Raw genomic sequence first — 25,885 nt, 5'->3', positions numbered from 1 at the left:
GGATCTGTGTCCCCGCCCAAATCTCATGTTCAATTGTAATCCCCAGTGTTGGAGATGGGGCATCGTGGGAGGTAACTGGATCATGGGGGTGAAGTTCTTGTGAATGGTTTAGCACCATACCTCCTTGGTACTGTATAGTGAGTGAGTTCTCACAAGATCTGGTTCTTTAGAAGCGTGTAGCACCTCCCCTCACCTCCTCTTGGTCCTGCTCCTGTCATGTAAGACACCTGCTCCCACTTTGCCTCTTGCCATGAGTAAAAGCTTTCTGAGGCTTCTCCAGAAGCAGATGCTACCATGCTTCCTATACAGCCTGCAGAACCGTGAGTCAATTAAACCTCTTCTTTATAAAGTACCCAGTCTCAGGTATTTATTTATACCAGTGCAAGAACAGATTAAGAACACCTGCTTAAGCCTCTTACATACATTCTCTCATTGAGCTGTCTTTTTTGAACTTGATTTGTAGAAATGGTATATATGTTTGCAATAAGGATCCTGACTTTTCACCCTATGTATTTCTGTATTATTTGAATTTTTCTTTTAGTAAGTAGATAATATTACACCTGTAAATTTTAAAACAAAAAATTCTAGGACCTTTAGTACAACTCTCAATTTGTTTAATTTTAGTTACAGAATGTTATACAGCTGACCCTTGAACAAAATGAGTATGAACTGCACAAGTCTATCTATATGCAGATTTTCCTCTGCCTCTGCCACTCCTGAGACAGCAAGCCCAAGTCCTCCTTTTCCTCTTCCTCGTCAGCCTTCTCAGTGTAAAGAAAATAAGGATGAAGACCTTTGTGATGATTCACTTCCACTTAATGAATGGTAAGTGTATTTTGTTTTTCTTATAATTTTTTTTTTTTTGAGATGGAGTCTTGCTCTGTTGCCCAGGCTGGAGTGCAGTGGTGCAACCTTGGCTCACTGCAACCTCCGCCTCCTGGGTTTAAGCGATTCTCCTGCCTCAGCCTCCTGAGTAGCTGGGATTACAGATGCCCACCACCATGCCTGGCTAATTTTTGTATTTTTAGTAGAGAGGGGGTTTCATCATGTTGGCCAGACTGGTCTCAAACTCCTGACCTCATGATCCACCCGCCTCAGCCTCCCAAAGTGCTGGGATTACAGGCGTAAGCTACCACTCCTGGCTTGGATTTTTCATTTTACCAGAGTACATCTTCAAGTAATTTTATCAAAATGGGGTATGTCACAAACTTTCAGAATCTTATTTTGACTCCCCCACTTAAACATTAGTGAGGCTGGGTACAGAATTCTGTCTTGAGAATAATTTCCCCTCAGAACACTGAAGGCATTTCTCTTCTAGCAAACCATGCTGCAGGTGAGAAATCCATGCCAGTCTGATTTTCGGTTTTGAGTCCATGTAACTTGTGTTCTACCTCTGAAATAGTAAGCACTTTAGTAACGTATAGGGAGGTACTTTTTGTTGGTTTGTTTTTGCATTTTTTCCTGTTTGGTCCTTGGCGTGCCCTTTATACGTGAAAACTCAGATTTTTTTTTTTTTTTTTTTTTTTTTTTTTTTTTTTTTTTTTTTTTTTTTTTTTTGAGTCTTGCTCTGTCACCCAGGCTGGAGTGCAGTGACGTGATCTCGGCTCACTGCAACCTCTGCCTCCCGGGTTCAAGCAATTCTCTGCCTCAGCCTCCCGAGTAGCGAGGATTACAGGCACCTGCCACCACGCCTGGCTCATTTTTTCGTATTTTTAGCAGAGACAGGGTTTCACCATCTTGGCCAGGTTGGTCTTGAACTCCTGACCTTGTGATTCACCCGCCTCGGCCTCCCAAAGTGCTGGGATTACAGGTGTGAGCCACTGTGCCTGGCGAAAACTCAGATTTTTAAATTTTCTCCCTTCCATTGTCTGATCTTTCCTTCTGTAACTCCTGTGAAATGGGTACTTGATCACTCAGATCTATCCTCAAAGGATAAATTTTCCTCATGTACCTTCTATCTGTAGGTCTTCTTTATAGTCTGCAAATTTCCTCTATTTTATTTTTATGAAAAGTAACTGGTCTTAAGTGTATTGTTTAACTGTCCAACTGAGTTTTAATTTCAGCAATCAATTCTTCAACATAAAACTAATTCATTAATCATTACTTTTTATCCATGGAAGCATGTTTTGTTTTGTTTTGTTTTGTTTTGTTTTGTTTTGTTTTGTTTTGTTTTGTTTTGAGACAGAGTCTCGCTCTGTTGTCCAGGCTGGAGTGCAATGGCGCAATCTCGTCTCACTGCAACCTTTGCCTCCCAGGTTCAAGTGATTCTCATGCCTCAGCCTCCTGAATAGCTAGGATTACAGGCGTGTGCCACCATGCCCAGCTAACTTTAGTATTTTTAGAAGAGATGGGGCTTCACCATGTTGGTTGGCCAGGCTGGTCTTGAACTGGCCTCAAGTGATCCACCTATCTTGGCCTCCCAAAGTACTGGGATTACAGGCGTGAGCCACCACGCCTAGCCAGGAAGCTGTTTTTTGAAATTTATGGATCTCATTCACTCTTGGCTCTGTAAAGATACATTCTGTGATTAGAACTTCCTCAAGTTCCACTCTACTTCATTATCTCTGTTTCTACCATAGGCAGCTGTTTTGTTTATTTTAGTCTCTTCTAAGTCTAGTTTCCCTCAAATGTATGGTGAGCCTTTATCACCTACTCATATTAATAAATGAAGGACTACATTGGTTAGTTATTATATGAAATATGTGTTTCCTCCACAGTTGTATTAATCTGCCTCCAAAACCCAAATGGAAGGTCTGAGTGTGGGTCTCTGCAGGTAAGTGACACACTGACAGAAAGGCTTCCCTTTACAAGTGGAGAAAAAGAAAGCAGTTTGACCTTATTATTGCCAAAATTGGCAGGCTATATTTTGACAGTATTGTCCTTTAATGCATATGGATCCTTGATAGAGCTCCTCTTCTTGTTCTCCTCTCATTCCACTCTCCTCATCCATCTACTACAGAAGTCCATTCGCTAAGGCTCTGATTTGTGCACTCTTCCTCCAGTCTTTTCTTCGTTTTTTTTTTGTTTGTTTGTTTGTTTGTTTTTTTAAAGAGGGAGTCTCGCTCTGTCACCCAGGCTGGAGTGCAGTGGCACGATCTCAGCTCACTGCAACCTCTGCCTCCTGGGTTCAAGCAATTCTCCTGCCTCAGCCTCCCGAGCAGCTGGGATTACAGGTGACCACCACCACACCCAGCTAACTTTTTTTGTATTTTTAGTAGAGACAGGGTTTCACCAGGTTGGCCAGGCTGGTCTTGATCTCCTGACCTCATGATCCACCCACCTCAGCCTCCCAAAGTGCTGGGATTACAGGCATGAGCCACCGTGCCCGGCCTTCTTCCTCCAGTCTTAATCCATGCTCACAATGCCTGCCCGATCCTCCCCAAGGCAAATCTTCCACTTTCCTTGAAATGTTCTCATGACTTTATCCTGGAACTAATGCCATTGCTAGGGCGCTTTATATGAAGGGAGAGAAGGAGTAGGGGAAGTAACTGTTTTCAAGGCAATTCTTTCATTACCTGCCCTGATATTCCACTTTCCCCCAAAACTGCTCCACCTTCCTATACTTGCTGCCTCTATGCTTAGAGTTTAAGAAAAGAGCCCTACTAAGACACTCTCTGACTTCCACCATGCAACAGGAGCATCTATTCTGGGCTGCATTTTATTCTGTGCTGGTTCCTCCATCAATATAATTCCAATTGTTTTCTAGTACCCTAAAATTTCTAAAAACTTCTGGCATTCTAATAATAACAATAATGATAGCTAACACTAATTCAACATTTGCTATATGTAAAGAAACTCTCCTAAGTGCTCTGTACATACTGTCTCTCTTGATCTTCATAGTAACTCTAAGAAGTAGATACTATTATCATCATTCTAATTTTACAGATGAGGCAACTGAGGCAAAAAAAGAATAAGCAACTTGCCCATGGTCATACAGTTGCTAAATGGCAGAGCCTGGATTCAGACACAAGTAATCTAGTTTCAAAGTCTCCCTTTTCTGTTTTTTTTTTTTTTAATTACAATGATTTATTCTTTGTCTTATGTCTGTTTTGTCATTTCCAATGACATCTGAGAAGTAGGGAAAGGTAAATGGGTATGTTAAGTCTGCCATTTTATAATAAAACCCATTGTTTTCATTACACCATTACTGTTTTCACTACACCACAATTTTAATTGGTAGAAATATGTTTTAGAGAAGATGTAGGACCTAGCGAAGGAATCTAGTGACAGAAAATGGGCCCTATGAAACTGTCTACAATCTGAACAAAGAGAGGTGATACAAAGAATTCCAAAATATGAGGCTTGAAAGTGGCTATTTCAAAAGTATAGATAAGTTAAAAACAAATGAACAAACAAACAAGCAAAACCACACAACCTATTGAAGCATTAAACAATTTTCATGTTCTCAACAATTCATTAGTTCACTGTCACCAATACCAGAGAGAAGTTGAGAACATAATAAAATGTTAGTCCCATCCTATTTTCTGACAGTGGCCTTTACAATACTTTAATTCAAGGTCAAATACATATGATACACCTGCTACATGCACTATGCTACAAACTGGAGTAAAGATATGAAAGGCACTGTCCCACTGTCCCTGCCCTTACAGAGCTTACAGTCTAATTAGAGAGGCACAGACAAGTAAACAACTACAATTCAGTGCAATAAGTGCTATGATATAGGTAGGTACACGGAGGGTGCCATCAGAACAAAGAGGGGAGAGGCCTGCCAAGGAAGTTTCCCTGGAAATACTCTTGGACTGAGTGTTAAACGATATGCTATTAATGCTATTATTGGTTGTTCTGGAGAGACTAAACTGAATTTATTATCCTTTGCCTAAAATCTACATCTAATTTCACTTCCACTTCCTTATATGTCAAATCAATTCTCTACTTTTTTTTTTTTTTTAATGAGACAGGGCCTTGCTCTTTCACCCAGGCTGGAATGCAGTGGCATGATTATAGCTCACTGCAGCCTCGAACTCCTAGGTGCAAGCAATCCTCCTGCCTCAGCCTCCCGAGTAGCTTGGACTACAGGCATGCCCCCACCACACCTGGCTAATTGTACGTGTGTGCGTGTGTGTGTATGTAGAGAGACAGGGCTTCACTCTGCTAGGATTGCAGGTGTAGGCCACCATGCCCGGCCCCTACTCTCCATTCCTATTACAACTACCCTCATTTCAGTCTCCATCATTTTGCACACTGATAACTACAATAATCTCACAATTAGCCTTTAATTAAATTTCTTCACTAGCTAAAAAACCAAATCTGATCCTGAAAACTCCACTTGGGTGGTGCCCACTTGGTCTGGGCCCTCTCCAGCCTCTTTTGTCCATCCCTTTCCCACTGTGCTGAACTTTCTCTAGATCTCTAAAAACACCATGTCCTGTTTTGCCTAAATGCCTTTGCTCAAGCTGCCTGATCCCCATGGTTTGAGAGGATCCAACCCTCTGCTGCTGACACCTACTCAGCCTTTAAGCACATCCGTTCTAATGTCATCCTCATGGCCACTCCTCTGTCACCCTCCTTCAGCCAAGTTGAATCAGATACCTCTCCTGTGTGCTCCCATAGCATGCTACCTCATCAGAACACTTACTACAAACAATTATACTCAAATTATTCTGTAATTGTCTGTTTACCTGATTCTCTATTACTTAGATCATCAGGCTAGCACAGCACATAGGAAGCAATCAAGAAATACTGAAAGAATGAAAGAATGAACGAACGAACAAACGAAGAGACTTAAGCCTGTGAAAGTTGATGAGACAACTAAAGGAGATAATGGAGAGGAGAGAATGCTGGAACAATACCCACTTTGAGAGGGCAGGAAGAAAGAAGCTAGTGAAGGAAACAGAATGAACAATCAAAGAGGTAGGAAGAAAACATCTAGAACTATACAGTAAAGCAACCCAAAAAAAGAAAAATTTAAGAAGGGCAAGTAGTCAACAGCCTCAAACACTACATAGAGGTTAAAGAAGGTGAGAACTAAAAGGCCACTAGTGATCCTGATGTTGCTGATGCTGAGTTAACTCCCACCTCAATTCTAGCACTGCCAGGGGCCACCTTTCGCAACCACTGATTGAGGCTATTGAGGGCTTACAAATAACCAATGGTATAAAACTTACCTGTGCAATCTTTTTTCTCCACAATCAAAAAAATTGAAAAACAAACACCATACAAAAGAAAATAAAATCCCCATCATACAGATACAACCTGTTATGTCACTATTTGTTTTTTATGTTTATATGTTTTATATCATTGTTATTATGTTGAATTATATAGCCTAAACAATTCCTTAATTATGCTTATATTTAGTATGTATAATTAATTATATTAATATAACTAAAATGAAGTTTAATTTATGCTTTATTCAGCCCAGGTTAGATTTCTCATTGGAAATTGGTAAATTAGTATTCTAATTTATAAATAGAAAAAAGAAAAAATGCTATAGAATTAGACATGCCTGCTTGGCCATGTGTGTACAATGGCTTTCCTGTCATATAATACAAAAATCACCCAGTTTTTTTCTTTTTTTTGAGAAAAGTCTCACTCTATTGCTCAGGCTGGAATGCAGTGGTGCAATCATGGCTCACTGCAACCTCCGCCTCCTGGGCTCAAGTGATCCTCCCACCTCAGCCTCCCACGTAGCTGGGACTATAAGTGTGCACCACCATGCCCAGCTAATTTTTGTATTTTTTACAGAGACAGGGTTTCAGCATGTTGTCCAGGCTGGTCTTGAACTCCTGGGCTCAAGCAATCTGCCCACCTTGGCCTCCCAAAGAGCTGGGATTACAGGTATGAGCCACCCAGCCTGGCCCTTAATTTTTACTAACAAAATTTACTCATACTAAAAGGTGGTACACCATCTTAAGGATCTTATCTTGACCCATTTTATGGTTGATTTTGTGCATGCTCTGGAGCTCGGGTGCCAAAAATAGGTTAGGAACTAGATATAGAAACATCTATAGCAGTTGCAGGATTTTTTCCTAGGTTAAAAAAAAAAAAAAAAACTCCAGTTAAAATTAGATACACTGGGTTATAAATAATTTAATACAGTCTAAATTACAACATTAAGTACGCTTGTGTTATAATTTGTTGTATCTAGAAAAATAGTGTGAACGAGAGTTTTCAACCCTCTTTTGAGATTTTCTTTTTTCACTATGGAGTATGTATTAGTACAAAAAATAAAAAGTAGAAGGAATGCAACATTTCTAAAAGTAAAAACTGCTAGGTCAAAGGGTATGAATATTTCTACGGTTTTTAATACATATTACCAAACTGGTTTCAGAAAAGCTGTATAAAATTTACACATCCTTCAATATATGAGCTTTATCTTCCCATACCCTTGCCAACATTGGGTATTCTTATTTTTGGTCTTTGCTCATCTAATAGGTAAAAACATCGTATTGTTTTAATTGTTGTGTTTATAATAATAGTAAAAATAAATACTTGTTCATAATTATTGGCACTTCTTTTTAACAAATTGATAATTCTATATCCTTTTACCTATTTTTCTAATAGGCATTTGTTTTTAACCTATTGGTTTATAAGAACTCTTTATATATTCATATTACCCCTTTGTTACAAATAATTCTCTTTTTTATCTTTTAATATATGACATTTGACATGAGACTTTTTATTTTATACCATTACATAATCTTTTATTTCTTCCTTAGAATCATATTTAGAAAATTCTTTCCCACATCCATATTTTATAGATTATTCACTCAAAATTCTTTCTAATATGGCTACTGTGGAATACCATTTATATCAGTGAGATGATTTATCTCTACCATCTAATAATACACTAAGTGATTCTAACTCCCTGAAACTTACAATTGCAATCCCAATAGTGGCCAACAAGAAACAGGTTTAAAATTAAGTTCTAGATTTTTCTTATTCCAATTGTTTCATTAGCTGTTTAGATGATTTTTAAAAACCAGAGTTTTGAGTTTAGAAAATTCATTCAAAGTTCCCTTTAACCCATACGAAGCACAGATCTCTTGCTAGTTATCACCCACCTCTCAAAAACCTGTTAGGGATCCTTATGATGGGACAGGACTGAATGAAGCGCCTCCTAACTGGGTCCCATCGTATTTTCTTCTTACCTGTTACCACAATTATCAGCAATAAGTCAGACACATACAACACATGGCAAATAATACATAGTTACTGTAGTTATAAAGACAGAAAAACAGGAAACAAAACAATACTTGAATACAGAAAGAAAGTGATGTAAAGTAGCATTTAACCCTGTTTTGGAAGTCAAAATTAAATTAACATATAAGCAGTGATGAAGGTTTTCAACTCTTACCCCCAAAAGAATACAATTTTGTGCACCGTTTTTGGGAATTCTGGTTCAATAGTATGTGCACTCAATAATCACCAATGCCATCTTGTGGCAAAAATTCACCAGGAGCTTTATGAACAGATTAGAAACAATGACACTTTTAAGTCAGTTAATTTCAAAATGGAGCTCTGAAACTAATTGGACATAACAGAGGCTCCTGTTCTCTTCAAGGTTATATTAATTGTATGGTTAAGAAGATACAGCAATGGGCACCATTCTTTAAATATGAAATAAGCTGACTCTACTATAATTAAATTTTAAAACGGCAACCAAATTAAACAAACATTTAATATCTTGGCACTTCCATGGGAGAAGGGAGGGAAGGGGCTCATCTGCCTTCCCAGGAAGCAAATTACCTCCATGTTAACCCCAATTAAAATATGTTTTCTTATAAAATAGAATAAAAACCTAATTAAATTAATGGAACTATTATGAGGTAATTATCTCTTTTCCCAAAGTTTTGATAGCTCCCAAAGATAGCTCTTATTGACAGTAAAAACAATTAACACTTGCATAATGTTTAGGGTTTACAAAGAGCTTTCACATATATTACCTCATATAATTCTCACAACAATCCTGTATTGATTCAACAATCATTTTATTAAGCATCTGCTATGCCTGGAGCCCTATGCTAGGACCTGAGATTGCAAAACAAGGACACGACTCCTGCTCTTCGGAGCCCATGGTCTCATGAGGAAGACAGATGTGTAAACAAATAATTACATTACAGTGAAGGAACTGCTGTAACAGGAGCTACCAAAACACTTTGAAGAAGATAGTGTCATCATAATTTTTCAAGCAAGGAAGCTAAAGGAAAATTAAATGACTTAATGCCAGAGCCAGGATTCAAGCGAGGCCTTCTGACTCTAAAAACTTGCCTCTTTCCACTACACCATATTTTATCCTGTCTTAAATTCCCTAGAAAAAGAACAGTTTTTATTTTTGGCAACTGGAAATATATATTCAGATGTCCATCAGCAGGGTCTAGTTTGCTTACTACAGAACTTGTACATAGAGATATACAAATTCTGTATAATGAAATGGCATCACCTGCACATTTGCATTTAATTTTGTAGAGAATATAGACTTATGGAAAAGGAGAATAATTATTTATTTTGCAAAATGATTTATCTTTTAATATTCCAAGTCTTTTAAATCAGTGATTCTCAAATGCTGGTCTACAGACCACTGCTGGGCTAAGGTGAAGATTCACCAGTCCAACACAAAATGAGAAAATATGGACAAGGCAATAAGTTTTTCAAAAAGCTAAAATGTTCCATTTAAAGGCCTGCTCTTTTTTCAGAGATTAGAACCTTTTTGTTGTTAAATATTCTTTACTTTATGAAATGATGCTGATAAGAAAATTGTAATTGGTTTTCTTTTTAATATTCTTTCGTGGAAAAATTGAAAATTTGCAAGCCCATATCTACTCTAAATATACATATATGGATAAATATAAGTATATATATATTTTTAATGTACAGGTTTATGACATTCAACAGTCTAGAGAACCACTGTTTTAAATCAATACAGTATGTGTTGAGATGACTCCAGAGTCCAAAACTGTAAACCACACTGTCAAAGGATACATTAAATATATAAGAAACTTCCCTTGCCCTTAAGTTTACATTCTAATTAGGGAGACAAGACAGACACACAAAACAATTAGCAATACAAGACAGAATATAACAAGTGATTAGCTTAAAATTCGACATTTTTATGTATCAAAAGCGTTAAAATGTACATACCCTTTGACCCAGCTATTCCACTTCTAGGAATCTATTCCTAAAGAAACAATCATAGATGCATGGAAAGATGTATGGACAAAGATATTAACTACGGTATTATTTATAATGGTAAAAAATTAGAAACACTTTCAATGTCCAATGATAGGGGATGGTTAAGTAGGCTAAATAAACATACTTAAATACGCTCATATTCTACACACCACTGAAGAGTATATACAAAACTATTTATTAACATGACAAAACATTCACAATATATTGCAAACGAAAAATACAATGTACAAAATAGTATTAAAGTATGATATCATTTTAGTAAAGAAAAAAGTATTTTTATATATTCAGAAAAAATACAGGAAAGATTACATCAAATTAATGTATTTGACTATAGTTATCTTTGGATGGTTCTAATGAATTATTTTTGTTTTTTCCCCGTTATGATGGTCTTTATTTTCCAAGCTCTCTGAGTAGGCATTACTTTTAGACTGGAAGAAAAACAATACTGTATTATTTTAATTTTTTAAAAAAGTGATTAGAAAAGAATACTGGAAAGAAACATACCAAAGTCTTAACACTGGTTATGATTGGGCTTGAGGTTATTACCCCTTTTATGTTATCCATAAATTCTACGATATATGATTTTATAATGGAAAAATATAAAAAACTACTTTGGAGTTACACTGAAGGAGTAACATTAAAAATTACCAAACCGGGCCTGGCGTGGTGGCTCATGCCTGAAATCCCAGCGCTTTACAAGGCCAAGGCGGGCAGATCACTTGAGGCCAGGAGTTTGAGACCAGCCTGGCCAACATGCCAAAACCTCATCTCTACTAAAAATATATAAAAATTAGTCAGGCGTGGTGGCAGGTGCCTGTAAACCCAGCTACTCAGGAGGCTGAGACAGGATAATCGCTGGAACCCAAGAGGCGGAGGTTGCAGTGAGCTGATACCGTGCCACTGAACTCCACCCTGGGTGACAGAGCGAGACTCTGTCTCAAAAACAAAAACTAACAAAAATAATTAACAAACCAAAACTGTAATAAACAACCCTTTTTATGTCTTCTCAGGGCTTCTATCAAACATCTTTGGCATGTCTCTCTCTCAGCAACCAGCATAAGTCTGTATGCATAGACTCCTGTTGACTCTGCGGAGGTTATTCAATCAAGGCAGGCACTGACTTCAAAACCCGTTTTATTCTTTCACCCAAAGAGCAGAAAAAAAGAGAAACCAGCAACAGTGTGACGCCAACACAAATGTATTTCTTAAAATTTTAAATAAATGTATGCCTCTCCAGTTTCATATAAATATATTACTGTTCTGAACTTTTATTCATTGAAGTTTTAATTTTTATATATTCAAAGTGCCAACCTTCCTAAGTGATAGCTTCAACTCTTCAAAACAAAAATATAGGCCGGGTGTGGTGGCTCACGCCTGTACTCCCAGCACTTTGGGAGGCTGAGATGCGCAGATCACCTGAGGCCAGGAGTTCGAGACCAGCCTGGCCAACATGGTGAAACCCCGTCTCTACTAAAATACAAAAAAATTAGCTGGGCATGGTGTCATGCACCTGTAGTCCTGGCTACTCGGGAGGCTGAGGCAGGAGAACTGCTTGAGCCCAGGAGGCGGAGGTTGCAGTAAGCCAAGATCAGGCCACTGCACTCCAGCCTGGGCAACAGAGTGAGACTCTGTCTCCACAAAAATAATAATACTAACAATTTCTTTAATAATTTCATCAATATTTTATTTTTTGCTAGTTTTTAATTTTTTTCTCTTTTTTACTATGTTTACTTCGCTATAAATATTACAGTCATTGGCTGAATTAAGATGGTAGGCTAAGCACAGTGTGAGCAAGCTCACCTTCCCCTAAAATCTCCCAAATAACAAAAAAAGTCATTTAAAAAAAAAAGACATAATTAAAAGAAAACAAGAAATGCCCTTAGTGGACTAATACTATGAGGAATCACTGGAAGATGAAAAGCAGATAGAACCGGACTAAAGAAGACACCACAGTCCTACACACCAAGAGCAGAGGACCGGGGCAAGTGGAGGGACCAACTCTCGGGGTCAACTAAGCCCCAAGGTAAAAGACAGCAGGAAGAAGTGAAACCATTTTAAACATTTACAGCCTAAGTGATTGGAGTGTAGCACAGAAGTTACATAGCAGATTAACCCCTCCCAGCCATTTACCTCTTTGAGTCAAGCATTATAGAATAGAGGTATTTGCTCCCAGATGGAAACAGTGGCAAAAACAACAAAGGTGTCACTCTCCAGCTAGAACAATGAGTGTGAACACTGGGATCAGAGAGAGAAGGTAGAACCCTGTGGGGATACTAACACCCAGGCAGAAGAGGGGACAGTCACACTGAAGGAGCCTGGCAACTAGTACACTTCATCTCATTGCTTCTTCCATCCCTATCCACAATCTGTGGAGGCCTGCTGCAATAAACAGATGTAACACTCACAGCAAGGCTAACTAGGACTCACAGATAAAGATGATTGAGCACAAAACTAAGGCCCAAGCATGAGGAAGTATTATAAAAAAGTATATTAAAAAGTTAAGACACAAAAGAGAATCGAACAACATTAAAATTTCAACTACCTTTTTGTTTGTTTTGCCAAAATGAACAAGCTAATCCTATACTTCAGATGGAAAAAAGCAAAGAAACCCAGAATATCAAAACAATCTTGAAAAAGAAGTGAAAGTGAAAGAAGACTCATACTTCCTCATTTCAAAACTTTCTGCAAAGATACAGTATTCAAAAACTGTGGTACTGGCATATGGATGGACATACAGATTAAATGAATGAAATTGAGAGTCCAAAAGTAAACCCTAACATCCATAGTCAATTGATTTTTTTGACAAGGGTGACAAGACTATTCAGTGGGAAATAGTCTTTTCAACAAATTGTCCTGGGACACTTGGATATAGTTTCACATTTAGAATTCTATACCTACTCCAACTGTTGCTTAAGAAGGAGAGTGAAATAAAGAAATTTTTTTATATGCAAGGACCCAAAAAGTTTGCTTCCTTCAGACTTCTGATGAAATACTCAAAGATATATAACTGGATTTTTTTTTTTAAATTAATGCAAGAATAACAAACAAGGCCCAAGAAAAGAGTAAGCAGAGAAACCAGTAAAACCTTTAAATATGCACTGACTGGGGAAAAAAAATTACTAACATTCAAAACTATAATCTCAGATGCTATCAACAGGAATATTTATAAGGGTAGGAAGGGAGGCTGAGAGAAGGAAAACCAGAAGAACATTAAAGTATCTGTCTTATTCAGATGAAGGATATAGAAAATGACTAATATAGATATTGATGAAAAAATATAAATTGAAGTATTGTGTAAAAGATTTAAGAATACTAGCTGGCTTCACTGGTGAATTCCTCCAAACATTTAAGAGCCAATTGCCAAGTCAAATTGATATAAGTAACCAAATGTCTCATTCTAGAGAACCTGAAGACACATGTAAGAAGTCAGTTCTGATTTTCTAAAAATGAGACAGACTAGTTAACAGTAGTTGCCAAAGTGTTTTATCAAAACTGATCATGGTGGCAAGCATGCAGAGGAACTGGATGAGTTATACTTTGCTGGGAGGAATGTAAAATGATACACACATACTAAGAGACAGTATGGCAGTTTCCTACAAAACTAAACATATGCTTACCATACAACTCAACAATTACATTCTTGGCCATTTACCCCAGAGAAATGAAAACTTATGTCCACACAAAAACCTGTACACAAATGTTCCTAACAGCTTTATTCACAATAGCCAAAACATGGAAACAATCTCAATGTCCTTCAGTGAAATGAATGGTTAAACCTGTGGTACAACCATGAACTATTGATTCATGCAACCAATAGGAAAAAAAAAGTAGTATCAAAAGGTTACATACTGTATGATTTTACTCACATAACATTCTTGAAATGACAAAATTTTAGAGAACAGATTAGTGGTCACCAGGGGTTTGCCAGGGAAGGTGGCTGTGGCCGTATCAGGGTATCACCAGGGAGCCTTGTGATAGAACTGTTCTGTATCTTGACTGTGGTGGCCACACGAATCTAACATGAAATAAAATTGTAAAGAATATGATACACACACACACACACACACACACACACACACGAGTACATGTAAAACTGATGAAATCTGAGTAAGGTCACTGGATTGTATCAATGTCAATTTCCTAGTTGTGTTATTGTACAATAGTAACAGGATGTTATCATTCCAAGAAATTGCCTGGGGAAGGGTATATGGATCTCTCAATATTATTTCCTCCCTTCTTTTTTTTTTTTTTTCTTTAAGATAGTCTTGCTCTGTCACCCAGGCTAGAGTGCAGTGGCATGATCTTGGCTCAATGTAACCTCCACCTCCTGGGCTCAAGCAATCCTCCTACCTCAGCCTCTCAAGTAGCTGGGACTACAGGTATGTGCCACCACACCTGGCTAATTTTTGTATTTTTTGTAGAGATAGGGTCTCACCATGTTGCCCAGGCTGGTCTCAAACTCCTGGGCTCCAATGATTCGCCCACCTCAGTCTCCCAAGTGCTGGGATCACAGGTGTGAGCCACTGCACCCAGCCAATATTATTTCTTAAAACTGTAAATGAATCTTCAATTCTCAAAGTAAAAGGTATAAAAATTAAACAAAAACCAAAAGGAAGAAAAAAAGATGGTGCCAATATGGAATAGCTTACATTCAAAAATGATATATCTAAAACAATTATGAATATTTAACAATTAGAATTATTAGGCCGAGGTGGACCGATCACCTGAGGTCAGGTGTTCGAGACCAGCCTTAACATGGAGAAACTCCATCTCTACTAAAAAAAAATACAAAATTAGCTGGGCGTGGTGGTGCATGCCTGTAATCCCAGCTACTCGGGAGGCTGAGGCAGGAGAATTGCTTGAACCTAGGAGGCAGAGGTTGTGGTGAGCCAATATCGCGCCATTGCACTCCAGCCTGGGCAACAAGAGCGAAACTCCATCTCAAAAAAAAAAAAAAAAAAAATTAGGACTATTGAATCAGAGAAAATGATCCACGAATTCTGACTTAGGTGGCTACAACATGTGGTACAGTCCTACTCCTATATAAATTCAGGATCTATAAAGAATTTCAAAAGAGAAGCAAATTAATACTGTATTTGGAATCGCTGCACAGTTGTACAGATTGCTTACTGCACAAGAGCTCCAGGCAAAGTGTCTAAGGGAGGCTAAATCCAGCCTTCACTCTATTCTCCAATGTACTCATGGGACTATGTCTATCTGGAAGAGGAATCCTTTTGAAATTTCACAATGGCATACTTTGAGCTAACAGTGACCTACTTGTTAAGTAAATGACTTTCTTTTAAATTTAGGATAATCAACATTTATTATCTACTCTATGCCAAACACCTTTATATACTGAGTATCTACTCTATGCTTAGCACTTATAAATACTCTTTTTTTTGGCAGGGCGTGGGAGAAGTAGGCACAGGGTCTAGCTATGTTGCCCAAGCTGGTCTTGAACTCCTGGACTCAAGAATCTTATCCTCCTGCTTCTGTCTCTCAATAGGGAGACAACAGGCATGTGCCATCACACCTGGCTCATTTTTGTTTATTTTGTAGAGATGGGGCCAGGGTTTCACCATGTTACCCAGGCTAGTCTCAAATTCCTGAGATTACAGACATGAGCCACCATGCCAGCAGTCTTTTCAATTTTAACATTTTATGATTCTAAGAAGTTACAGACGGCCGGGTGCGGTAGCTCACGCTTGTAATCCCAGCACTTTGGGAGGCCGAGGCGGACGGATCACGAGGTCAGGAGATCGAGACCATGGTGAAACCCCGTCTCTACTAAAAATACAAAAAAATTAGCCGGGCGTGGTGGCGGGCGCCTGTACTCCCAGCTACTCGGAGAGGCTGAGGCAGGAGAATGGCATGAACCCGGGAGGCGGAGCTTGCAGCGAGCTGAGATGGCGCCACTGCACTCCAGCCTGGGTGAGAGAGCAAGACTCCGTCTCAAAAAAAAAAAAAAAAAAAAAAAGAAGTTATAGACAAGGAGAAAAATTTAAACGATAAAAGTTCATTTTAAAATCTTATTTTTTTTTTCACTGTACATGGGTTTTTTTTCTGTAAGATTTACCAAAAATCTTGCCTGCATTTGTACTTTACATGTATTGATGTGAATGTGCCTATCTTGTTATTAACTATAGCCAGAGATTGTTTTTCTTAATTGAGTATCACCTCCTTCCTTTTTATCTCCAGCAAAACTTCACTTAGAAAAATAAATTGAGGCCAGGGGCAGGGGCTCAGGCCTGTAATGCCAGCATTTTGGGAGGCCGAGGAAGGTGGATCACTTCAGGTCAGGAGTTCAAGACCAGCCTGGCCAACATGGTGAAATCCTGTCTTTACTAAAATAGCTGGGTGTGGTGGCGGGTCCCTGTAATCCCAGCTACGCGGGAGGCTGAGGCAGGAGAATCACTTGAACCTTGGAGGCAGAGGTTGCAGTGAGCCGAGATTGTGCCACTGCACTCCAGTTTGGATCACAGAGTGAGACTCTGTCTCAAAAAAAAAAAAAAAGAAAGAAAAAGAAAAACAAAAAACCAAACTAGAGAAGTGATCAATTTTGAAAGTGAAAACACTGCTGGGACTGGTGGCTCAAGTCTGTAATCCCAGCACTTTGGGAAGCTGGGGAAGGTGGGTCACTTGAGGTCAGGAGTTCGAGACCAGTCTGGCCAACATGGTAAAACCCCCGTCTCTACTAAAAATACAAAAATTAGCCATGTGTGGTGGTGCACGCCTGTAATCCCAGCTACTCAGGAGGCTGAGGCAGAAGAATTGCTTGAACCCAGGAGGCAGAGGTTGCAGTGAGCCAAGATTGCACCACTGCACCTCAGCCTGGGGACAGAGCCAGACTAAGTCTCAAAAAAAAAAATGTGAAGACACAACTTTTCTTTATGAACTCACTTTCCCTTCTCTCAGGTCATTTTCTGTTGGCAAATGCAATGCCTTCCAAGAAATACCTAGATCTGACTGAAGGATATAAAAGCTTATATTGGACTAAATCCAGCAAAAAGCAAATAATAGTCAATAATTAGCAAATTTTTAATATCTAATATCTGATATTTTTAAAGTTGCTTTAAAAAGTATAATATGGCCGGGCACAGTGGCTCACACCTGTAATCCCAGCACTTTGTGAGGCCAAGGTGGGTGGATCACTTGAGGTCTGGAGTTCGAGACCAGGCCTGGCCAACATGGTGATACCCTGTCACTACTAAAAATACAAAAATTAGCCAGGGGTGGTGGTGAGCACCTGTAATCCCAGCTACTCGGGAGGCTGAGGCAGGAGAATCGCTTGAACCCAGGAGGTGGAGGTTGCAGTGAGCCGAGACTGTGCCATTGCACTCTAGCCTGGGCGACAAGAGCGAGACTCCATCTCAAAAAAAAAAAAAAAAAAAAAGAAATTCCGTATTTCTGTTTTAGGTTTGTGCGTATGTGTGTGTTTTAAGGAATTTGTTTTATGTGACACCAAAATATTTGTGGTTAGCATTTGATCAATTACACATCTGACTGAAATTAATTGAGTTGACAGTTTGTTGATGAAACCATATGGCAGGAGCTACTATGGGTAAAAAGGGAAAAAACTCAAAAGAAAAAACACCATTCAACTCCAAAGATCACTTATCTCATTTTTTTGCGAGTCATAATACTTCCAATTTCCCTTCACTATCTAGTCTTATTATGTCTTATGACGCTTTAATGCTCACATCCTAAAGCTTGGAACAAATTCAGGGACATATAGCAAATATAAAAGGGAAGAGCATGAGATTGGGCTGGATTCTAAATGCAGCAGGAAGCTACTGAAGGATTCTGATCTGGCAAGCAACATAACCATAGCTGTGCATTAGGAAGATTAATCTTGTTTAAATATAGAGAATGGGTTAGGAAAGTAAGACTAGGAATAGCAAAAAAACATTTTTAGTGTAGTCCAGTTTACAGCAGTGAGGACCTCAATTACAGTACTAGTAACAAAAAGAACTGGGAAGGACAGGAAGCAGAGGGCAGTGCAGCATGGTGCATGGACTTTAGAACCACATTGCCTGGGTCTAAATCCTAGCTCTGTCCTTTGCTAGCTGTATGTCCTTGGACAAGGTTTTGTCCTGGATACCCCAGCTTCCTTAACTATAAAAAAGGGGACAGCAATAGTATCTGTTCCCTTACTGGGTTATTAGTAAATGTTTATATAAATCCCTAGCTAATATTATTATAGGGATAAAACATAAGGATGTAAAAGACTAGCTGAATGGGAAAGTGGAGTAAAATAAGGGGATAAGTGTGAGTTTTTAAGTTCTACAACTTGAGGAAAACTTTAAAAACACAGATATTAAAAGGCAAATTAGCAATATTTATCATTATGCATTGCAGTGATGTTCTTAAATAACAGAAACCAGAAACAAGCTAAATATCCATCAACTGGGTGGCTGGTAAATTACAGCACATTCACACAACACAATACTTTCAGCCATGAAGAAGCATGAGATAAGTCTAAATGTGCTAACACAGAACAATCCCCAAAATATTTTTTTAAGTTAAAAAAAAGACAGATGCAGAAAGAATACTTTGTTGTTGCACTCTGTTGTAATATAAAGATAACATACACCTATATGCACATATATGCAAATTCTATTTCTGGAAAGACACACCAGAAACTCTAGGGAGATGATACTGCTAGGGAGATAGACTGCAAAATGAGGGATCTCAAGTGGAAGGGACACTTTCTCCTCTTGCATACTGTTTGATTTTACCAAGTTTATGTAATGCTTTTCCATTTAAAAAATTAATGAAAAAGACTTTTAGGAGGAAAGCTGCATGCATTCAATCATAGGAAATCATACTTAACATATTTTAAGTAAGCGTAACCTTTATGTGTTCTACAAGCTTGCCCAATACTGATACTGGTAAAAGTCTAATGATACGGAGTGTTCAAAACCACTTAAAAATTGGGCAGAAGACTATAGAACTCTTGAAAGTGAGAAGGAAAGAAGCAAAGAAGGTCAATAAAGTAGGAGGAAGACAAGGACTGCTTACTTTAAAAAGTAAGGGAATGGCCTTAAAAATAATTTGGGGAAAATAAAGCCTTAAAAAATATGCAGGCTAATAAAAATTAGGCTGCACCTCAAAATTCTAAGTAATTACGTCAATTTGTCATTTGAAATCCTTAATATATTTTCCAATGTTATAAATAGTTAATAGGTCAGTCCCCACTCAGCCCACAAAGGCCTACTATACCCCATAAGATTACTTATAGTACTGTACTAATGGTAGTACAAAGTCCACCATTTTATTTTATTGTTGTTGTTGTTAATTTTTTTTTTTTTTTTTTTTTTTTTTTGAGAAAGAGTCTCACTCTGTCACCCAGGCTGGAGAGCAGTGGTGCAATGTCGGCTCACTGCAACCTCCACCTCCTGGGTTCAAGCAATTCTCATGTCTCAGCCTCCCAAGTAGCTGGGACTACAGGCCCAAGCCACCACGCCCGGCTGTTTTTTGTATTTTTAGTGGAGATGGGGTTTTGCCATGTTGACCAGGCTGGTCTCGAACTCTTGACCTCAGGTGATCCACCCACCACAGCCTCCCAAAGTGCTGGGATTACAGGCAGGAGCCACTGCACCTGGCTGAGTCTACCATTTTAAAAACTTATCCTACTCAAGCTCTCAGGTACATCTGACAAGGTAACATCTCCCTCCTTGAAACATGTTTTTCTCTTGACTCTTGTGAAACCAAGCAGTCTTGGTCTTCCTCCTACCTCACTGACCTTTGCTTGCTTCTCCTTTCCTTCTCACTTTCAAGAGTTATATAGTCTTCTGCCCAATTTTTAAAAATATTCTTCTTTTTTTTTTTCCCTGAGATGGAGTCTTGCTCTGTCCTCCAAGCTGGAGTGCAGTGGCATGATCTCGGCTCACTGCAACTTCCACCTCCTGGGTTCATGCCACTCTCCTGCCTCAGCCTCCCTAGTAGCTGGAATTACAGGCACCCACCACCACACCTGGCTAATTTTTGTATTTTTAATAGAGACGGGGTTTCACCATGTTGGCCAGGCTGGTCTCAAACTCCCAACCTCGTCTTGGCCTCCCAAAGTGCTGGGATTACAGGCATGAGCCACTGCACCTGGCTAAAAATATTCTTTGGTGAACTCATCCAGTCCAATGGCTTGCTAATAATTCCAAAAAACATTGTGAGCCTCACCATTTCCCTTGAGTTTGATTTTTTTAATGTAAAGATTACTTACTCTATATCCTTACTTGGAGATCAAATAGGCATCTCAAGCTTAACACTGCCAAAACAACACTCTTGATTTGCCCCCTACAATCCTGCTGCTTCAGATCTGTTCCATCACATTTGATGAGACTGTCATCTATCCAATTGCTCAAGACAAAAACTGAGGAGTCTTTTTTTTTTTTTCAGAGTCTTGCTCTGTCACCTAGACTGGAGTGCTGTGGTGCAATCACGACTCACTGCAACCTCCACCTCCTGGGTTCAAGCAATTCTTGTGCCTCAGCCTCCCGAGTAGCTGGGACTAAAGACACGCGCCACCATGCCCAGCTGATTTTTTATTTTTAGTAGAGAGGGGTTTCGCCATGTTGGCCAGGCTGGCCTCAAACTCCCGATCTCAAGTGATCCACCCACCTTGGCCTCCCAAAGTGCTGGGACTACCACATCTAGCCTTGTTAGCAATCATCTTGATTCTTCTCTCTCCTTCACACCTCACAGCAAATCCTATTAATGCTACTTTCAAAATATATCTCATATTCAACCACTTCCAACCACTGATATACCACCATACCCTAGTCCAAGCCACCATAATCTTTTTAGGAAAGTACTTCTATAGTCTTCTAAATGACCTCCCTGCATCCGTGTTAACATGTCCCATTAGCCATTCTCCAACCAGCAGCTAGAGGGAGCTTTAGAAAATAATAAATCATATCACATCACTCCTGTGCTTAAAATTACCCAATAATTATCCTTCAATTTTATAATAAAGATCACAAATTCAGTTTTAGGCTTGTTGAGCTTCAGAAATACGAAGCATGTAATTGTAGATATGGAGAAAGCAAGGAAATGGCCCTCAAAAGAGATTTGGGCTGAAATTACAAAGTGGCATAACTTATTGGCATATGGATAGATATTGAAAATCACAGATTTGGAAGAGAACACCTCAAGTAAGTTGGAAAGAGAAGGGTGGGGACACAGAACCAAGAACTGAGAACTCTCATACATAAAGTCCTGGTAGAAGGGAAAGAGTTGACAAAGGTGACTAAGGATGAGGCCAGACACATAAACGGAAAACAAGACCTGACACCCAGGAAGCCAAAAGGGAAAAGGATGTTTAAAAATGAAGGGAGATCAAGGCAGATGGAGATTTTAAAATGTCCCTTTGACTTGACACACATAAGTCATTTGTGGGTTTGTTTGTTTTTGAGATGGAGTCTCACTGTCGCCCAGGCTGGAGTGCAGTAACGCAATCTCAGCTCACTACACCTCCATCTCCCAGGTTCAAGCGATTCTCCGGCCTCGGCCTCCCAAAGTGCTGGGATTAAAAGAGAGAATAGGAAAAAAAGCTATATAGATTAAAGTATACATGGCTGGGTCTAAAAAGATGACTAGGAGAATGGCACTTTAGAAAGAAGAAATGGTATGTACAGAATCAAGAAACAGTGTAGCACAGGAAATTCCAAGTTTTTAAAAAATCTCTCCTCTCAACCTACCCTGTTCCAAGAATTTAAGGCAACTAACTGATAATACTTCTGTATAGCTGAAATAGAAAATGAAGACATAAATGGGGAAGGTAAAGAGGTAAAAAGGGACAAATAGAGTGAGGGTAAGGAGGAAGAATCAACAACACAATTCCTTATCAAATTGTGACCAATTCGATAAGAAATGAGTAAAAGGAAGGAATCTAATGTGATTCCCACATTTCTGGCTTGACTCACTAAATTGATGATATAGCCATTAAATTAGTCAGGATAAGGAGCACAGGATGAAGTAATAGGTTTGCCAGGAAAAAATGATGAAATTGTTTTTTGAAAATGTTGTATTTGAGGTACTCATCAGTCAGTTGGTAGAAACATCTAGAGGCTGTTGGCAAACAGGCCAGAGAGAGAGATGTGGGTTAGACATAGATGTAGGTTTGGTCAGGACATTAATGATATCTTACTAAGAGTAAGAAGGGGAAACAAAAGATATACTCTTGGATACCAATATTAAGTGGCAAATAAAGGAAAACTAATAGGAAGTTCAACAGATAAAAGAATAACTAAGAGCTCTGTAGGAAAAGGAACTTTAGTTAATTATGTATTCCTAGGGTCTAGCATAGGAGACAGTTAAAACCAAATTCTAGAGAAGCTGGGTAGGATGAAAACTAAGAGCTATCTACTGGAGTTAGCAATTAGGACCTTATTACCTTAGTAAGAGCACTTGAGTAGAACGATGGAGGCAGAAGTGAGGCTGCAAAAGACTGAAGAGAAGAAAAAAAAAGAAATTAAAATATAAACAACAGAGTCTATTCTTTCTGAAAGCCTGGCTGTAACAGAGAGAAGTAAAATAGGCCACCAGCTAGGAAAAAACCTAAAATGTTATTCATATGGTAAACCGAGGAGACAGAGATTCCACCTAATAAAATAACAGAAAACATAAGCAAGGCTTGTGAGTAAAACATTTAAATATAGAACAGTTTTAAGAGAATCCCAAATTCCTACAAGTGATAAGTAATTATTTACACAGTATTAAATGAAACACTTGATAAAGAACTAAAAGGAAAGTAAAATATCAAAATGTTGATATAGCTGTCTTTAAGTGATTTTCTCCTTGTCTCAATTTTTCTACGTTTCCCAATTTTGGGGGTTTTTTTGAGGCAGGGTCTCACTCTGTTGCCCAGGCTAGAGTGCAGTGGCATGATCTCGGCTCACTACAGCCCCAACCTTTTGGGCTCAGACAATCCTCCTGCCTCAGCATCCCAAGTAGCTGGGATTAGCTGGGATTACAGGCATGTGCCCCCACAGCTGGCTAATATTGTTTATTTTTTGTAAAGACAAGGTCTCACTATGTTACCCATGCTGGTCTCAAACTCCTGGACTTAAGCCATTTGCCTGCCTTGGCCTTCCAAAGTGCTGGGATTATAGGTGTGAGCCACCACACCCAGCCCATTATCCAAAGTTTTAATTAATGAGTTTGTATTCCTTTTATATAGTGGCTGTGGTAGGGGGTGGGAGACAACAGCTTTTACAAAAACTAATGTCTCAAGTCCAGAAAAGAAAAGAGATTCTAGCTCTAGAAAGGCAGACAATAGAAAGAAATATAAACAGAGAACAGAAAAGAAATGGAAGGGAAAAATAAAACCAACACAGAAATGAAATCTTCATTGAAAGTAGCACAAAGGAGTACCAGACACTACTGAAAACACAGTAAGGGACATATTAATAGATGACAGAATTGAGAAAGGCAGGCAAAACATAAATGACCTGTGAAAACCCAAAACATTGTTGACATAAATTCAAGATCTAAATAAATGGAAATACAACATGTTCACAGACCTAGAAGACTTAACATTATCAAAATGCCGGGGGCAGTGGCTCACACCTGTAATCCCAGCACTTTGGGAGGCCGAGGTAGGTGGATTGCCTGAGCTCAGGAGTTCAAGACCAGCCTGGGCAACACGGTGAAACCCTGTCTCTACTAAAATACAAAAAATTAGCGGGGTGTGGCAGCGTGCGCCTGTAATCCCAGCTACTGGGGAGGCTGAGACAGGAGAATCGCTTGAATCCGGGAGGCAGAGGTTGCAGTGAGCCAAGATCACGCCACTGCACTCCAGCCTGGGTGACAAGAGAGAGACTCTGTCTCAAAAATAAAAAAACAACAAAAAAAATTTAAAACAGGCCAGGCGCGGTGGCTCATGCCTGTAATCCCAGCACTTTGGGAGGCCGAGGCGGGTGGATCACGAGGTCAGGAGATAGAGACCATCCTGGCTAACACGGTGAAACCCCGTCTCTACAAAAAATACAAAAAATTAGCCGGGGGTAGTGGCGGGCGCCTATATTTCCAGCTACTCAGGAGGCTGAGGCAGGAGAATGGCGTGAACCCAGGGGGCAGAGTTTGCAGTGAGCCGAGATCACACCACTGCACTCCAGGCCTGGGTGACAGAGCGAGACTCTGTCTCAAAAAAAAAAAAAAGAAAACTGAAAGAAAAAAATTAATAAAAAAAAGAAAATAGTGGAACTAAGTTTTAAAAATCCAAGAGCCGGTTATGAACAAGAAAAGGCAAAGCCTCACATAATACAAAATAAGAAATGATAATGAGTAGTTGCAAACCCAGGAAATAATTGTTTAATCATAAAAGAATACCTTGGTCAATTCACACAAATAATTTTTAAAATCTGGATGAACTGGGTGATTTTCCAGGATAACATAAATTATCAAAGCTACCCCCAAAAGATATAAATTGTAAGCAGCCAACTATCAAAGAATGATATAATTGGTCTGCACACGGTAGCTCACACCTATAATCCCAGCACTTTGGGAGGCCGAGGCGGGAGGATTGCTTGAGCTTGGGAATTCAAAACCAGCCTGGGCAACATTGAGACCCCACTGCTACAAAAAAATTTTTTTTTTAATTAGCCAGGTGTGGTGGTGTACACCTGTAGTCCCAGCTACTCAGGTGGCTGAGGAAGGAGGATCCCTTGAGCCCAGGAGGTTCAGGCTGCAGTGACCTATGGTTGTGCCACTGCATTCCAGCCTGGGCAACAGTGTGAGACCTTGTCTCAAAAAAACTAAGAAGTATGATATAATTGGACAATATAATTGTCTAAGAGCTTCTTCTACCCCCTAAAAAAGAGGAGGTCCAAATGACTTCATGGGGAATTCAACAAAACCTTTAACTTCAATGCCATTTAACCACAGCGGGGAAAAAAATGCATAGAAAATCTTAATAGGAAAGCATTAAAAATATCCGATTAAAGTAAGGAATAGGACAAAGCTCCACTACTTATTGTTTAGTATTTTTGGAAAGTACTAGCCAAATCAATTGAACAAAATAAAGAAATATGTATCAAAAGTGAAAGGAGGGGCCAGGCGCGGTGGCTCATGCCTGTAATCCCAGCACTTTGGGAGGCTGAGGAGGGTGGATCACGAGGTCAGGAGATCGAGACCATCCTGGCTAACACGGTGAAACCCCGTGTCTACTAACAATACAAAAAATTAGCCGGGTGTAGTGGCACACGCCTGTGGTCTCAGCTACTCAGGAGGCTGAGGCAGGAGAATGGCGTGAACCCGGGAGGCAGAGGTTGCAGTGAGCCAAGACTGTGGCATTGCACTCCAGCCTGGGCAAGAGTGAGACTCTGTTTCAAAAAAAAAAAAAAAAAAAAGTGAAAAGGAGGGCAAAGCGCAGAGGCTTATACTTGTAATCCCTGGAGGCCAAGACAGAATGATCACTTGAGCCCAGGAATTTGAGATCAGCCTGGGCAACATAGCAAGACTCCATCTCTATTTTATTTTATTTATTTATTTATTTTATTTTTGGAGACGGAGTCTTGCTCTGTCACCCAGGCTGAAGTGCAATAGCGCAATCTTTGCTCACTGCAACCTCCGCCTCCAGGGTTCAAGTGATTCTCCTGCCTCAGCCTCCTGAGCAGCTGGGACTACAGGCATGCACTACCACATCCGGCTAATTTTTGTGTGTGTGTTTTCAGTAGAGATGGGGTTTCACCATATTGGCCAAGCTGGTCTCAAACCCCTGACCTCAAGTGATCCACCC

The 25,885-nt window shown here is 39.3% G+C and overlaps 1 protein-coding gene and 1 long non-coding RNA gene across 4 annotated transcripts in view; one reads left to right on the top strand and one right to left on the bottom strand.

The window, feature by feature from the left end:
• The window catches only part of KLHDC10 (kelch domain containing 10), a 65,446-nt gene that overhangs the window by 32,014 nt on the left and 7,547 nt on the right, over positions 1-25,885 (bottom strand). The window contains exon 2 of one of the 3 annotated variants that reach the window (XM_055284000.1): positions 8,022-8,108. The exons of the other annotated variants lie outside the window; for them this stretch is intronic. Coding sequence (XP_055139975.1) covers positions 8,022-8,108 — 87 coding nt within the window. The remainder of the gene's footprint in view (positions 1-8,021; positions 8,109-25,885) is intronic. 3 annotated transcript variants of the gene reach the window in all.
• Positions 691-11,318, top strand: LOC129485003 (uncharacterized). Its single transcript, XR_008658587.1, has 4 exons — positions 691-825; positions 2,718-2,773; positions 5,659-5,871; positions 11,160-11,318. It is a non-coding gene; the product is annotated as an uncharacterized lncRNA (long non-coding RNA).

Source organism: Symphalangus syndactylus, chromosome 6 (assembly GCF_028878055.3).
Source record: "Symphalangus syndactylus isolate Jambi chromosome 6, NHGRI_mSymSyn1-v2.1_pri, whole genome shotgun sequence".
NCBI lineage: Eukaryota > Metazoa > Chordata > Mammalia > Primates > Hylobatidae > Symphalangus > Symphalangus syndactylus.
Note: the sequence above shows the minus strand (reverse complement) of the source record. Positions and strands in the feature narration are given on the sequence as shown.